Source organism: Oryctolagus cuniculus, chromosome 10 (genome assembly GCF_964237555.1).
Source record: "Oryctolagus cuniculus chromosome 10, mOryCun1.1, whole genome shotgun sequence".
Classification (NCBI taxonomy): Eukaryota; Metazoa; Chordata; class Mammalia; order Lagomorpha; family Leporidae; genus Oryctolagus; species Oryctolagus cuniculus.
This window is the reverse complement of record NC_091441.1, coordinates 42,171,678-42,188,327: the sequence shown is the minus strand read 5'-3', so window position 1 is coordinate 42,188,327 and position 16,650 is coordinate 42,171,678. Positions and strand designations below refer to the sequence as shown.

The following is a 16,650-nucleotide window of genomic DNA, read 5'->3' as shown; positions in this document are numbered from 1 at the left end:
AGAGCTCAGACCGGCTCCTGTGTTGCAGTATCTGCAACTTCATCCCACAGAGCCAAGGCTGCCCAGTCCTTTCTCCCCACTGCTTGTCTCCTGCCATGACCTGGTTATGGGCTGAACTGTGTCCCCCAAAAGGATCTACTGAAAATCTGATCCTCCGAACCTCAGAATGTGAACCTGTTTGGAAACGGTCTTTGCAGAGATAATTTTTTTTCTTCTTTTTTTTTCCCGGAGATAATTATTAAGAAGAGGTCAGTAGGCTAGTCCTAATCTGTCCTCATAATAAGAGAGATGACGTGGAGACACAGAGACACAGGGACACCGGGGACAGCATATGAAGATGCAGGCAGAGATGGCAGAGATGCCGCCCTAAGTCAAGAAGTGCCTGAGGCCATGGGAATCGGAGGGTTGGGGGTGGGGAGGGGACAAGGAAGGCTCCACCCACGGGGGCTCTGGGGAGGGCATGCCCTGCCAGGACCTGGATTTTGGACCTCTAGCCTCCAGAGCTGTGAGAGAACAAGTATGTCACTTCAAGCCACTCAGTTTGTGCTACCTTGTTATGGCAGCTCTAGAAAACTGATAAACATTTCACACATCAATGGGTATTTCCAAAAGCTCATAGAAAGGAACAGAAAGGTATTTATTTTAGCACAAAAAAATTTTTTTTGAAATCCACAAAGTTTGTTCATAATATGCATTTTTCATGAACTTTCTGGAGAGCCCTTGTTTGAATGGGCTTCAACATTTTTACACCAAGAAATATTTATTTTTAAATCCCATTTTGTGTAAATGTTTTGAAATACACTCCTATTTTGCCAGCCTGCTCAGTGTGTCTTCTATTTCTACATATCTAACATAGCAGGCCTCATGGCTCCTGTGCCTGATGCCTGGGGCCTCAGCCCACTTACGAGCCGTGTCCACTTCTCCAGGCCATGAGGTCCTACCACATGTGGTCACAGGCTTTGATAACAGGCACATAGGCTAAACTTGGACTTGGTATTTCCTACAATTTATCATATTCATATGTTCACCGTGAAATCATACCTGTTTCTTGGGCACTAGTGAAGAACTGGGGAGCCCTGAGCCTGTGAGTCTGTGTAAGCAAAGTGACACAAGTGTGACGCTAGTGTCCTAGATACAACATGCCCTCCCTGGGAGAGGTTGGCCAGGGATAGCTGCACAGTGGCAATGGTGACCAGTGACTGCATCTCTGGGCCCTGGCTTGCTTCCTGCCCTGTTTCGGGCCTTTGCACAGGCTGTTCCCTCTTCTGGGGGCTCTTCCCACTTGATCTCCCACTTTGTGCCTCAGCCTAAGTGCCACCTTCTGAATTCCGAGAGCACTATTGTCCCCGTGTCCCATAAATATCCTCCCCAGCCCATTCTTTCCTTCTGTCATAGCATCCGTTATGATGTTTTGCTATTTTACTCTGCTCCTTTTTTTTTTTTTTTTTTTTTTTTGACAGGCAGAGTGGACAGTGAGAGAGAGAGACAGAGAGAAAGGTCTTCCTTTGCCGTTGGTTCACCCTCCAAGGGCCGCCGCGGCCAGCACGCTGCGGCTGGCGCACCACACTGATCCGAAGGCAGGAGCCAGGTACTTATCCTGGTCTCCCATGGGGTGCAGGGCCCAAGCACCTGGGCCATCCTCCTCTGCACTCCCTGGCCACAGCAGAGAGCTGGCCTGGAAGAGGGGCAACCGGGACAGAATCCGGCGCCCCAACCGGGACTAGAACCCGGTGTGCCGGCGCCGCAAGGCGGAGGATTAGCCTAGTGAGCCGCGGCGCCGGCTACTCTGCTCCTTTGTCATTGAGCTTTTTGAGTGACAGCTATTCCCACTTTCTCCCCCAGTGCAATCCTGACACTGAGCACCAGATCCCAACATGTATCGAGAGGTCAGAACTCCCCCAGGATGCATTCCTACTAGCAAAAGGCCCAGTGACATGCAGACAAACACTCGGGACACCACCAAAGGCATTTTCACTGTCTTAGCCACTTTCCAACTTCCATCCCATGGGCCCAGAGCCTGAGGTCCTGCTCCTTGGGCTACTCCTCACCGCCTCTTTCATGGCCTTCATCCTCAACTGCACTGTCTGCCCTCCACAGGTCACCACCATAGACATCCAGCTCTTGAGAACAATCAATGCTTCTTCATGAAGCTCTCGCACGCATTACCAAAGATCTAAATGCATCCATGCCTAAGAGACTACAGACAGGGGTCCATGAACACCAGGCGACACAGAGAAACTTAGGTGATGGCGGTGGCCTCCTCACTGTCTCCCCACTTCAACCCTGGCCTCTACAGTGTATTTTCCACTCTGCAGCCTGAAGCATTCGTTGAAATGGAAGTTGGCCCACATGAATCTGCTGTTCAAAGCCAACCGTAGAAAACCTTGGACATTATTGTGCCTTCTTTAAGCCCCAGATAACCTTTCCCATTTATCTCCTGTGCCCACCACACTGATCCTTTGGTGCCTCTGAACCTGCCAGGTGCTCTTCTGCAGTGTGGTCTCTGCCAGGGACACTTCTCCCCAGGTAAATGCATGAGTGTGTCCTTATCTCTTTCATCTTAGTTCCAATGTCATCTTCTTTATTTCTCCACTCTGGCTCTTTACCTTTTTTTTTTTTTTAAGATTGATTTATTTATTTATAAGGCAGTATTGGAGACAGAGAGAGAGAGAGACAGAACTTCCATCCACTAGTTCATTCCCCAAATGGCTTTAATGGTCAGGACTGGGCCAGGCCGAAGCCAGGAGCCTGAAACTTCCTCTGGGTCTCCCACATGGGTGCAGAGACCCAAGCCCTTGAGCCATCCTCTGCTGCTTTCCGAGGCGCATTAGCAGGGAAATAGATTAGAAGTGGAGCAGCTAGGACTTGAACCAGTGCCCACATGAAATGCTGAAACTGCCTACCACAGTTTAACCCGCTGTGCCACGGTGCCAGACGTCCACCTTACCTTTTTAATTGAACTGTTTACTGTAAAATAATTATAGATTCACATGCAATTATAAGAACAGAGAGTCTCTGTGTGTTTTACCCAGTTTCTCCCAAAAAGCACAACCTGGAAACTGATGTTGACTTAGCCAAAAAAAACAAAATAACATTTCTATAACCCCAAAGACCTCTCACGTTGCCTATTTATAGCCACTTCCCTCCTTTCCCACTTCCTCCATGACCCATGATCGCCTCCCTCTGTTCTGTTTTATGATTTTGTCATTTAAACAATGTGATATAAATGGGCCCATGTAGTAACCTTTGGACATTTAATATTTTCAATCAGGATAATCCTCAGAAGATTCATCAGGCTGTTGTATGTACCAATAGCTTATTGTTTCTTATTGCCAAGTAGTATTCCAAAGCATGGATGTACCACAATGTGTTTAGCCATTCTCTCATTGAAAGAAAGCTAGGTTGTTTCCAGTTTGGGGCTGTTATAAACAGAGAGGCTATGAAAATCCATGTGGGGGGCTGATGCTGTGGTATAGTGGGTAAAGCCGCCACCTGCAGTGCCTGCATCCCATATGGCAGCTGGTTTGAGACCTGGCTGCTCCACTTCTGATCCAGCTCTCAGGTATGGCCTGGAAAAGCAGTAGAAGATGGCCCAAGTCCTTGGGCCCCTGCACCTGCATGGGAGACTCAGAAGAAGCTCCTGGGTCCTGGCTTCAGATCGGCGCAGTTCCGGCCATTGCGGCCAACCGGGGAGTGAATCATCGGATGGAAGACCTCTCTCTCTCTCTGCCTCTCCTTCTCTCTCTGTGTAACTCTGACTTTCAAATAAATAAATAAATCTTAAAAAAAAAAAAAAAAAAAAAAAAAAAAAAAAAAAGATGGCCAGCGCTGCAGCTCACTAGGCTAATCCTCCGCCTGCGGCACTGGCACTCCGGGTTCTAGTCCCGGTCGCGGGGCGCTGGATTCTGTCCCGGTTGCTCCTCTTCCAGTCCAGCTCTCTGCTATGGCCCAGGAGTGCAGTGGAGGATGGCCCAAGTCCTTGGGCCCTGCACCCGCATGGGAGACCAGGAGGAAGTACCTGGCTCCTAGCTTCATGATCAGCGCGATGTGCCAGTCACAGTGGCCACTGGAGGGTGAACCAATGGCAAAGGAAGACCTTTCTCTCTCCCTCTCTCACTGTCCACTCTGCCTGTCAAAAAAAAGAAAGAAAGAAAATCCATGTGGAGGTTTTCAGGTGAACGCACGTTTTCTTTTCTCTGGGGCAAATGGCTGAGAGTACAGCCGCTGGGTCACCCATTAACTGCATGTTAACTTTTTAAACAAAGCTCTGGCCATTTTATTTTGAACAGTAACCTCCATGCCTCCTGCCCCCCGCCCCAAACATCAGACACCGTTTTACCTTACTTCCCTTTCCCGGGCACTCAGGCAGACACCAGCCCTGCCCAGCACCCTCCAACAGGGGAGCACCTCCTGGGGTCACCAGGACACACCAAGGCCAGCATGCCCACAGGCCGAGCAATGTACTGATGTCGACCAGACGGAGCCTGGGCACGACTCCCCAGATGAAGCAGCGTGCTGGTTTTAAAGAAAATCACATCAAGTTCAAAAGCCAAATCAGCGCTACCCCTGAATTGTACTGTGACTGCGGCAAAGTTTTTAACTCAGAAACTTTCCTGATTTACGAGCTGACCAAGCAGAGCTGCAGTCCAAGCAGAACTCGGTCTCCCCATCGGAGCTGCCAGGCACCCGCCAGTCCCAGGGGAGGGAGTCGTTTTACGAATGAGCAAAAAGGATTCTAGTTAGAAACGTTTCAAGAGGCCCGCAGGCAGGAGAATTAAGACAGGACTGTATTTCATGCTGAACAGTGCAAACCAAATAAACAAAGCTCCCTGTCATGGCCACGGGCCAGCTCAGCTGTGTGAGTCGATGGCAAAAGCATTCCTGAGCTCTGTGGAAGCCCCTGGAAGGAATCCAGAAGCTTATGCACTTGGGCTGCCTGGGGGGTGGTTGTTACAATTACCATAAATTCATTTATTTCTTAAGATATTGGTTTCTCTCCCTTTGAGTCTTTGCTTGACGTTTGTACTCCTTGGGTGAATACTGGAAGAAATTGTATTGTAAGATAATGTTTTGGCCAGACTTAAAATGGAAATGTTTATAACATTCCCACCAACACCAGATGATGTCAGTGTCACTATGGTGCTGCTTTTTCAGAAACACGTTAGACGGAGAAAAAAAAAAAACTTGACCAATGGCCTAAAATGAGTCCAGGCTCCAAGCGGCTTTTTCCCCACAAACACCCTTCTTGTCTGTGACGTGGGCCCGCCGTGGAGCCCGTGGGGACTGAGCATCATTTGGTGTGGTGGCTGTCGGGAGTTCGGCAGCTCTGAATGTTGGGGACTGCCAGGTCCCAGCCTCTGACAGGGAAAGCAAAGACTGGCAAGGTGGCTGGGGTATCGCTGTGGACAGTGTCCGGGACCCCTCCCTGCCTAGCAACTGTGGGATTTGAAAACCAAAGTGCTTTATATAACTCCTGTGACTCCTGATCCCAACTTTTCTTCTCTACTCTTCTATCTCGCACTTTATCCTTCCATTTCTTCTTTCTCCTCCTATCCTAAGCTAAATGAACTAAGTTAATTAGGCCTCACCCCAGAAACACCAGCCTCCATAATGCAGGGAGAGCAGCCGGCTAAGTGCAGTAAACTGCTGTGCTCGGCAGACAGCCAGATTCCTAACCCTAAGGCCCTGAGCCCCAGGCAACGGAGGCGAAGGTGTCTTAGCCCAAGGAGTGGCCAATGCTAGGGTGCAGCTCTGAGTCCTTCTCCAAGCCACGCCCAACCTTCCCCTACCCGGATCCACCCCATACCAGGAGCTACCTGGGCTCTATCCTGGCAACCTTGGGCTTCCCCCACACTGGGAACTATAGTGGACAAGCACTATTGACTCCTCGCCGTGTCCTGGGGTGGAGTGTCAGGGTCTGAGGAAGAAGGTCCCATGGAGTGGTTTCAGTGCAGTCTCGGGGGAAGATTATCAGCTTGTGAGAGAAAAAGCCGAAGCTACTTCCAAGGAGTCTTCAAAGACTAAACTGTAATTACATAGTGAGCAGTGCACGCCATGGATGGGGGCGGGGAGGAGGCAGGTGCCTTCTCGGGCCCATAGCCTCAAGTCAAGGAACCACAATGGGCCCCGCTGTCCTCAGAACACACCAGAGGCTGTAGAACCTGGATTCGTGAGCCAGGCCAAACTGCAACAGGCTCACGGTGGCTCCTGTACTAGGTCTGCTCAGGCTGCTGTAACAAAACATCGCCCACAGGATGCCTGAAACAGCAGAAATGCATTTTCCCCCATTTCTGGAGGCAGAAACATCCAAGATGAAGGATCTGGCAGGTTTGGGTTCTCGTGCGGGCTCTCTTCCTGACTTGCAGATGCTGTCTTCTCCTCATGCCCTCACCTGATTTTCCTTGGTGCCTGTTCATGGGAGGAGGGGGGAGAAGTGCAAGGAGAGAGTATTGTCTGGTGTCTCTTCTAAGGACACTAATCCTATCAGACCAGCACCCACTTTTATGACCTTATTTAGCCTTAATCACCCCTTATAGGCCCTATCTCCAAATACAGTCACATCAGGGGTTAGAGCTCCAACATACGAATTTGGAGGGAACACAATTCAGTACTTAGCAACTCCCCAGGAGATGGTATTCCATTTCCCTGTTGGAAGAAGGCCAGGGATGCCTCAGGCATCAGTCTGGTTAGGAACTGCCCATGAAGCATGTTGAGCGATGGTCTACAGCTCTGGGTGGGATCAGGAGCCATAAAGGAGTCAGAGCACCTGGAGTGCCCTGCCCTTGCAGAAGCTCAGTTGAGAATGTGGGAAGTTACATTACGTAAGTTCCTTCCAAATCAAGCTGATATGCAAATGCAGGAGCAGTCTGCTGGCCCTCGGTCTTGAGGACTGGACAGGAAGGAGGGGTGGACCACTGGGTACTGTCAACAGCCCATGGGCCTCCACGTGAGAAGACTAGGCCGCTTCCTTTACCCGTGCAATGGTGGTAATACAGTGCCTGTTGTGCAGCCCATGGGGTTGTGGCACCTGCATGAGACCCCGTGCATGGAGCCCTGAGAAGCAGAGGGAGAAGTCTCAGGAGGCAGAGACAATGAGAAGACTGGTCTCCTCATCTTGTCATGGCGCCATGGGAAGCCTGCCCCTGGCTTGGCAGCCTCTGCTGCCATATTTCTAGCAGCATGACCCCTGACTTCTGTTCCTACAGCTACACTCTGAAAGAGCCACCGCATGTTTGGTCACCAAAACTGGAGGCTGCTGCCCCTGCTGCAGCAGAACAAAGAGCAAATCCGAACGTCGCCCAGAAGTGCAGGGCAGCTTAGACTTAGCAGCTGTCATGGGTCAGAGAGGGAGCCACCTGCCTCAGGAAAGAGGGCGTGGGGGTGGGAGGGTATACTGAAAGCAAAGGCTGTGACCAGGACTCATTCCCGCAGTTGGCCATGACCCTAGGAGGCTGGAGACATGTCCCAAAGTGACGGGAAGATCCAGTGCCTTGGGTTTCACTGTTCCCAAAGGACTATACAGCCCTGGCCTAGAGCAATGCCCCTAAATGCAAAGGGACAGGAGTTGGGGTGTCTATTGCAATGCCAGAGAGGCTGTGGGAGCTATGGGGCAGGGACAGTAATACATGCTGTGGTGGGTATCAGAGCAGCAGGTCCCTAGGGCTCACAGTAAGAGGGGGCGGGGTAACACTGATCCCTCTCTCCTGCTCCTATGAGAGAGATAACCTAAGAAATCTAAACAGAGATTTGGGACCTGTACTCTCGTAAGGATGCCACCCTCTGAGCCAGCTCTCCCAGCCATGGGGCCAGATGTCTGCTTGCGTCCAGGCAGGAGGCACCAAGAGGATGCAGATCTTTGGAAAGGATCATGAAAGTTCAAAAGAAGATAAACATTATGGAGCTAGATGCTGAAAGCAGGTGTCAGGAGTCTCTTACGTGGTGTCGGCAGCCCTAACTTGACTTACATGAAGCACACGATCTCCGCGGTTACCTGATCTGGTCACGGAATCTGCTGTTCTCAATAGGATAATATTTGGAAATGTGCATTTCGTCCATTAAGCAGGTAGTTGTGCAGACCTCAGGCTGTGCCAGGAAGGCTTGGCGCTAGAGATGCATCAGTGAGCAAACCAGGCAGAGTCCCCACCCTGTGGAACTTGTACTTAAGTGGGAGGAGACAGACAATGAGCCACCAAGCGAGTGAAGAAGTAAAATAAAAATTAAAAATAAAGCCAGGAGGTTGACTACAGGTGGAAAAAGAGAAAGAAGAACAGCGGCAGGGCAGGTAGCGCAGGTTACAGTTGTAAAAGAAGGGCAGGAGTGAGGCAAGGGTAAGAGGCTTCCAAGCAGGGACAAGAGCCAGTACAAAGACCCTGCGGCAGGTAAGTGCAGCTCATGGAGAAAGTTTTCCCAGGGCCAACAAGGACGGTGGAAAGAGGGTGGATGCCCACACGGAGCTGTCCATCAGGATCTTCCTCCTTGTGATATTCAGGGAGTCCACTTGCCCCCTGGTTGCACAAGCCCTGGGCCTGTTCACGTGCATGTGGCCATCGCCATGTGGAGACAGGCTCTATCACATGGGCACAGCCCATAGTCCGTTCTGGTTCATGCTCTACCTCCAGCTACTCTCCTTGGAGAAATGTCTCCCTGGCCCAGGCCAGCCCCTAGAAGTGTATGCTTCAGAGTCTAGAAAATGAACTTCCCTGGACCCTCTGGCCCCTACAGGGCATTAGACTTGATGGCTGCTTAGAGCCTTTCAAGACTCTAAGGGATTCTAAGGGAAATCGGTCAAAACAGAATGCAGCCCTCACTGCACTGGGATCGTCTAAGGGACACATTTTATCTTTCTGCAAACTGCAAAGTCCTACTTACCAGAAGGTAGAATATAAACATGTTTGGATCGCTCTGTGGGATGCTCTCTGACACAGACAAGCAAAGGAGATATAGGATTATGTATGCACTGACTCTGAGAGACACCATGAAACAGAGTTGCTTACAAAAGCCCATGCTTTCAGCTGGTTTTTGTTATTTGACTTGTGTTTAAAAAAGCAAAAGGAAGGCTGCATCTCTCTGCCCCAAGGAAAGCGACATTCAATAAAGCTCATTACTAATTGCAAGAGGCTATCTGAGACCAGCATCGTGGCACAGCACGCTAAGTTGCTGCTTGCCACACCAGCATCCCATATGAGAGAGCCAGTTCAAGTCCCAGTTCTTTGCTAATGCACCTGGGAAGGCAGCAGAAGGTGGCCCAGGTACTCCAGACCCTGCCACCCACGTGGGAGACCCAGAAGGAGTTCCTGGCTCTTGGCTTCGGCCTGGTCCAGCTCTGGATGTTGCAGCCACCTGGGAAGTGAACCAGTGGATGGAAGATCTCCCCCACCTCCAACCCTGCTTTTCACATTCATTGATTAGTTTTAAAAAGAGGCTATCTTCTCTCAACAAGTTTTCCTCCCTACTCTTCTGCACCATTAGCAAACCCCTGCAGTACCCCTCATCCGCATCTTCTGTTCCGTGGCTTCACCCCTGCACGCAGGCTCCCTGCAAGCAGATGGTCATCTCGGAGAAGCAGCAGGACATCACAAATCTCTGCAGGGCTCCCCGGTGGCACCAAGGAGCGACAACACACAGGTTCTCCACAAACCTGCTGGGCTCACTGGAAACGCTTTCTGAGATTCCTGCAGAACAGCTCAGTGCTGCATCACCTCCAGGGCTGAGAAAAAGGTTCAGGCCTCGCTGAAAACAATGTTCAAGTCCCACAGCCAAGCTGAACGGACTCAAATTCTTTACGTGGTATTTGCCCTGACATGTAGCCATGCTGTAAAAGCAAACACCACCAAGAGCTCGGGTGCTGGAAAGGGCTGAGTCCTATTCTTGCACACACTCTTGTTCATCAGGGCCAGCTGGGGGCTCCCTGCTTTGTTCTGCATTGCCCACATTCAGGAGTGCAGGCTGACAGAACCTCCCCCACACAACGGTACTGTAACAGCTACTCGAACAAATCACTGCAAATTTAAGTGGCTTAAAATGACACACATTGGGGCCAGTGGTGTGGCATAGCAGGTAAAGATGCAGCCTGCAGTGCCAGCATCCCACATGGGCGCTGGTTCGAGTCCTGACTGCTCCACTTCCGATCCAGCTCTCTGCCGTGGCCTGGGAAAGCAGTAGAAGATAGTCCAAGTTCTTGAGCCCCTGCATCCATGTAGAAGGCCTGGAGAAGGCTCTTGGAGCCTGGCTTCTGACTGGCCCAGCTTCGGCCGTTGCAGCCATTTAGGTAGTGAACCAGCAGATGGAAGACCTCTCTCTCTCTCTCTCTCTCTCTCTCTCTCTGCCTCTCTGCAACTTTCCTTTCAAATAAAATAAAAAAATCTTTAAAAAAACACACATTTATTATCTTAGAGTCCTAGAGGTCAGAGAGGAAATGGGTCTCGTTGGGCTGAAGCCAAGGTGTCCGCAGGACTGCCTTCTTTCTGGAGCCTCCAGGGGAGAGTCCATTTCTTTGCCCTTTCCACCTGCTAGAAATCGTCTGCTTTCCTTTTCTCATGGCCCCTTTCTCCATCTTCAGGGCCAGCAATGTAGCATCTTCAAATCTCTCTCTCTCTCTCTCTCTCTCTCACACACACACACACACACACACACACCCCTCTGCTTTCAATGGCACATCTTCTCTCGATCCTTCTGGCTCCCTCTTATTAAGACCATGTGATGATAGGGGATCCACTTGGGTAGCCCAGGATAGTCTCTCTATCTCAAAATCCTTGACTTAGCCACAACTACAACCTGCTTTTTGCCAGGTAAGGTAACACTTTCAAAGGTTCCAGGGATTAAGATGGGGGAATGAGTATTTTTTTTAATATTTATGTATTTATTTGAAAGTCAGAGTAACATTGAGAGAGAGAGAGAGAGAGATCTTCCATCTGCTGGTTCACTCCCCAAGTGGCCACAAAGGCCAGGGCTGAGGCAGGCCAAAGCCACGAGCTTCCTCCAGGTCTGCCACATGGGTGCAGGAGCCCATGCACTTGGGTCATCTGCTGCTGCTTTTCCTAGGCCATTAGCAGAGAGCTGGATTGGAAGTAGAGCAGACGGGACACCAACAGGTACCCATATGGAATGCCAGCACTGTAGGCAGCAGCTTTACCCACTACACCACAACACCCACCCCGAGGGTACCAGTACTAAGCTTCCCACACAGAGGGAAGTGATAGTGCCCAACCACACGCAAGGCTTAAGTACTCTGCCCAGAAGGAGCACACCTCATGCCCCTCGTATTGCATTGGCAGATCAAGTCTTGTGCCACATCTAACCCTGATTAGACAGCAAGAACAATGCTTTCATGTATACAGAATGAGAAGAATAAGAATAAACACCTTGAATTCCACTTCAAGATTAGGATGAAGAAGAATGCAAAAGGCCTTCATTACCATGATAACAAAATAAATCTTGGAAATAAAAAATAATACTTTCCTGGGGCTGGTACTGTGGCACAGTAGATTATGTGGCTGCTTGTGATGCTGGCTTCAGAACACTGGTTCAAGTCCCAGCTGTTCCATTTCTGAGCCAGCATTCCTACTATTGCACCAGAGAGGCAGCCCAAGACTGCCTAGGTACTCGGGCCCCTGCCACCCATATGAGGGATCAAGATGGAGTTCCTGGCTGGCGCTGCAGCTCACTAGGCTAATCCTCTGCCTGCGGCACCGGCACACCGGGTTCTAGTCCCGGGGTGCTGGATTCTGTCCCGGTTGCCCCTCTTCCAGTCCAGCTCTCTGCTGTGGCCCGGGAGTATAGTGGAGGATGGCCCAAGTGCTTGGGCCCTGCACCCCATGGGAGACCAGGAGAAGCACCTGGCTCCTGGCTTTGGATCAGCGCAGTGCGCTGGCCACAGCGCGCCAGTCACAGCAGCCATTGGGGTGGGGGTGAACCAACGGAAAAGGAAGACCTTTCTCTCTGTTTCTCTCTCTCACTATCCACTTTGCCTGTCAAAAAAAAAAAAAAAAAAAAAAAAAAGATGGAGTTCCTGCCTCCTGGTTTTGGCTGTCGTGCCCATAGGGGAGTGAACCAGCCAATGGAAGATGTATCTCTCTCTCTTTCTCTCTGCCTTTCAAATAAATAAACCTTTTTAAAAAAATTATACTTTTCCATTTAGTGAATGAACAGTAGGTGCATGAAAGCCCTGATTAACTGAATTCCAGGTAGGGACAAGCCCTTCATGGTTGAGTCAAAAGCACCAGTCAGATAAAGCTCCAGGTCTGGTGTAGGTAGACAGAAGAGCAGGTTTACTAAAGAGGAAGATTATGTGAATAGGAGGCACCCAAGCTTTTAATGACAGGTTATGATTAAGAAAAAGAAGATAAACTTAAACCTACAGATCCAAGAAGCTGAGCAAGTCATAAGCAGAATAAATAAGGAAACACTTTTCTCCTCAAAAATGCCTTGCAAAAATTAAGATAAAATAAGGAATCTTGGGATAAACAACAAGCAAGAGTTATCTCTAACAGATTCACACTATAAGAAGTGCTAAAGAAAATCCTTAAGGCTGATAGAAAATGGTATCAGACTGAGCAAGTTAAGAAGAAAGAAAACACAAATTTCAAAAAGCAAGAATAAAAGGTGGTTGTCATTACTGATCCTACGGATCCAGAAAGATTAAATAAAGAATTTTTTTAAAGATTTATTTATTTTACTTGAAAGTCAGAGTTACACAGAGAAAGGAGAGGAGAGGCAGAGAGAGAGAGAGAGAGAGAGAGAAAGGTCTTCCATCTGATGATTCACTCCCCAGTTGGCGGCAACGGCCGGAACTGCACCGATCTGAAGCCAGGAGCTTCTTCCGGGTCTCCCACATGGGTGCAGGGCCCAAGGACCTGGGCCATCCTCTATTGCTATCCCAGGCATAGCAGAGAGCTGGATGGGAAGCGGAGCTGCTGGGACTTGAACTGGCGCCCATATGGGATACCAGCTCTTCAGGCCAGGGTGTTAACTCCCTGTGCCACAGTGCCGGCCCCTAAATAAAGAATTTTTGAGCAACTTCAAGCTAAAAACTATAGACAGTTTAAATCATTTGGGCACATTCCCTCTGTTGTGATTTTTATTGTTACGGTTTCTTTCCAATTTGATCTTGAAGTCTCTTTCTTGAAAGTGCCCATAAGCCAACATAGCCTTTCTCTAGAAAAGCACGGATGAGGGGAAAGTTAGGTTCTACTGTTTGTGTCAGGTGAGGCACAGTGAGGAAGTGAAACCAAAATGAATGAAATGGAAGGAATTTATTTCTTATAGGTCCTGGAGCTGTGCTGACAGGAGGCTGACAGGAAGTCAAGAAGTAGCAGATTGTTCAACTAGCAAGTTGAGACACACACACACAGACACACACACACGAGAGAGAGAGAGAGAGAGAGAGAGAGAGAGAGAGAGAGAGAGATTATGGAATTATTCCTTTACTAAGGTCCATGGGTGTTAGCTTTTAGCTTTGGGATCTCATGGGGGCTGTGGGTTGGTCAGTTTACAGAAACCAGATGTGGGGGCCAGAGTGCGGTATGGCAGGTTAAGCTACCATTTGCAATGCCGGTATCTCATAGGAGTGCTGTTTGGATCCTGGCCGCTCCACTTCTGATCCAGCTCTCCGCAGAAGATGGTCAGAAAGCTTGGGACCCTGTCACCCACGTGGGAGATCTGGATGGAGTTCCTGGCTCCTGCCTTCGGCCTTGCCTAGCACCGGCTATTGTGGTCATTTAGTGAATGAACCAGCAGATAGAAGATCTCTCTCTATCTATCCCCCCTCTCTCTGTAACTCCACTTTTCAAATAAGTAAATAAATAAATCTTTAAAAAAGAAGAAAAGAAACCACATGTGAAGGTGAGAGCTTACTAACATGCCTTGAGTAACCATTAGGTTTCATCACAGTCACAGCTGTGGGTTGTGTTGCATTTTAGATCAGTGGGGTCAGGAACAAGTGGGTTATGTCACAAACAACCACATACAGCACAGAACTAAAGGTAAAGTGATGGAGTATGACAACACTCATGTCAGGCCTAAAAGTGGATTAGCATCTACATTACCATTCATTAATTCATCAGTTAATGTACTTACATTACATTAGAATCTAATGGGTAGCAGCTACATTAATAACAACTTGAAAACACAACTGATCAAAACTGACATAGGAAGAAATAGAAAATCTGAAGATCTCTTTGTTAATTTTAAAAAACTAAATGTGCAGGGCCAGCATTGTGGCGCAGCTGGCTAAGGGCCACCTGTGACACCAGATCCCATACTGCAGCACTGGTTCAAGGCCCAGCTTCACCACTTCCAATCCAGTTCCCTGCTAATGTGCCTGAGAAAGCAGTGGAAGATGGTCCAAGTATTTGGACCCCTGTCACCTGTGTGGGAGACCCAGATGAAGCTCCTTGCTCATGGCTCCTGGCTTCAACCTGACCCAGTCCTGATCACTGTGGCCATTTGGGGAGTGAATCAGCAGATGGAAGATATGCCTCTCTCTGTCTCTCCCCTTCCCCAAAAACAATTTCACTCTGCCTTTCAAATAAGTAAAATAAATCTTTTTTAAAAATTGAATTTGCAGCTCCTGGCAGAGAAAACTTCGGTTATGGATGGTTACACATAAATTCTACCAAACTGGCAATGAAGATTTTATACCAATTGTACATAAACTTTCAGAGAATAGAAGAGGAGAAAAGTACTTCTCAATTTAAAAAATTTTTGGTCAGCACAAGTATAATACCAAAACCAGACAAAGATATTACAAGAAAAGAAAACCACAGACCAATATCCCTCATGAATATAGACACAAAAATTCTTTAAAAAATATTAGCAAATTGAACCCAGCATTTTTTAAAAAAGGATAACACAACATGACCAAGTAGAGTTTATACCAGGAATGTAAGGTTGTTTTATTATCTCCAGATCTATCAATCAACCTAATTCATCACATTATCACAACAAAACACAAAAATACAACCATCTCAATAGTTGCACCTGACAAAATTTAATACTTCTTCATGATACAGGTTCTTAGCACACTGAGAATAGATGGGAAGTTCCTCAGCATGATAAGGGACATTTCAAGAGACCTAGAGGTAATAGAATACATAATAAATACGAAGTTTTTACCTTAAGATGGAGAACAAAGCAAGGATGTCCACTCTCACCACTTTTATTCAACAATGTCATGGAGAACTACACCCACTGGAATAACAGGGTAATAAAATGAAATAATAGGCCTAAAAAGAGGAAAAAAGAATCAAAACTTTCTAGAAATAATGAATTTTACCAAGTTGATATATAAATATCATTTGTATTTCTATGTTCTAGCAACAAACAACAGAAAAATTAAATTTAAAAAATACCATTTGACCACAGAGGGTCATATTGAGGGAATACTTTGGAGTGTCACAATTGCTTTATTGTGATGGTTACACACGCTTTGAAAATTAAATTAAGAAAACAATTGCATTACAGTAGTATCAGAAAAACAAGAATATACTTAGGAATAAATTTAACCAACTAAAGAAAAGACTGGTACACTACAAATTATGAAACATTGCTGAAAGAAATGAAAGAAGATATAAATAAATAGAAGGACATGCCATTTTCCTGGATTGGGAAGCTTAATGTTGTTAATATGATAATACTATCAAAGCAACCTATAAATTCAAGGCAATTCTTATCAAAATGTCAATGGCACTTCTTATGGAAATGAAAAAACTCACTCAAAAATTCAAAGAAATTTTAAGGGTCTCTGAACAGCCAAAGTAAACTTGAAAGAACAAAGCTGGAGAGCTCGAGCACATACTTCCTGATTTCAAAACTTACTAAAAATCTACAGTAATCGAAACAGTGTGGTACTGGCACGAGAACAGATATAGACCAATGGAACAGATTAGTGAACTCAGAAATAAACTCTCACATATATGGTCAATTGACTTTTGACAACAGTTCAAAGACCATTTAATGGAGGGAGTATAACGCTATAATAAATATATTATTTATATATAATGGTACTGAAAAAAACAGGGTATCCATATGCAAAAGAATGAAGCAGGAACCTTACCTAACATCACATACAAAAATTAACTCAAAATGGATTAAAGATTGAAGCATAAGAGATAACACTAAGAAACTCTTAGTATAAAACATGAAGAAAGAACTGGGCATTTGGTTAAGATAATCGTGGCCCAAATGGGAATGCCTGGCTCCCTATTCCAGTTTCCTAATAATGTGCACCCTGGGAGGCAGCAGGTGATGGCTCAAGTACTTGGGTCCTGTCACCCATTTCCCAGTTTTGACCATATATCCCCAGCCACTGCAGGCATTTGGGTAGTCAACCAGGCAAAGGAAGTTCCCTCTGCCTGCCTTAAGTACATATGTTTTTTAAAAAGGATGCTATCAAGAGAGAGAAAGAATTACCTACAGTATGGGAGAAAATATTTGCGAATCAGACATCTGAAAAGGGTCTAGTACCCAGCACAACTAAGAACTTCACAATTCAACAACAAAAAGACAAACAATGTGATTCTACAGTGGCCAAAGGACTGGGACAAACATCTCTCCAACAGAGATGCTCAAAGTCAACAAGCACATGAAAAGCTGTTCAATACCATTAGTCATCAGAGAAAACCACAATGAGATACCACTTCAAACCCATTAGGA

The 16,650-nt window shown here is 47.3% G+C and overlaps 1 protein-coding gene across 4 annotated transcripts in view; it reads right to left on the bottom strand.

Annotated features, from left to right (window-relative positions):
- LOC100351413 (INO80 complex subunit C) overlaps window positions 1–16,650 on the bottom strand; it is a 121,090-nt gene that overhangs the window by 50,452 nt on the left and 53,988 nt on the right. Inside the window, exon 5 of one of the 4 annotated variants that reach the window (XM_070050285.1) lies at window positions 15,112–15,221. The exons of the other annotated variants lie outside the window; for them this stretch is intronic. Within the exon in view, the coding sequence (XP_069906386.1) occupies window positions 15,112–15,171 (60 nt within the window). The 5' untranslated portion in view covers window positions 15,172–15,221. The remainder of the gene's footprint in view (window positions 1–15,111; window positions 15,222–16,650) is intronic. 4 annotated transcript variants of the gene reach the window in all.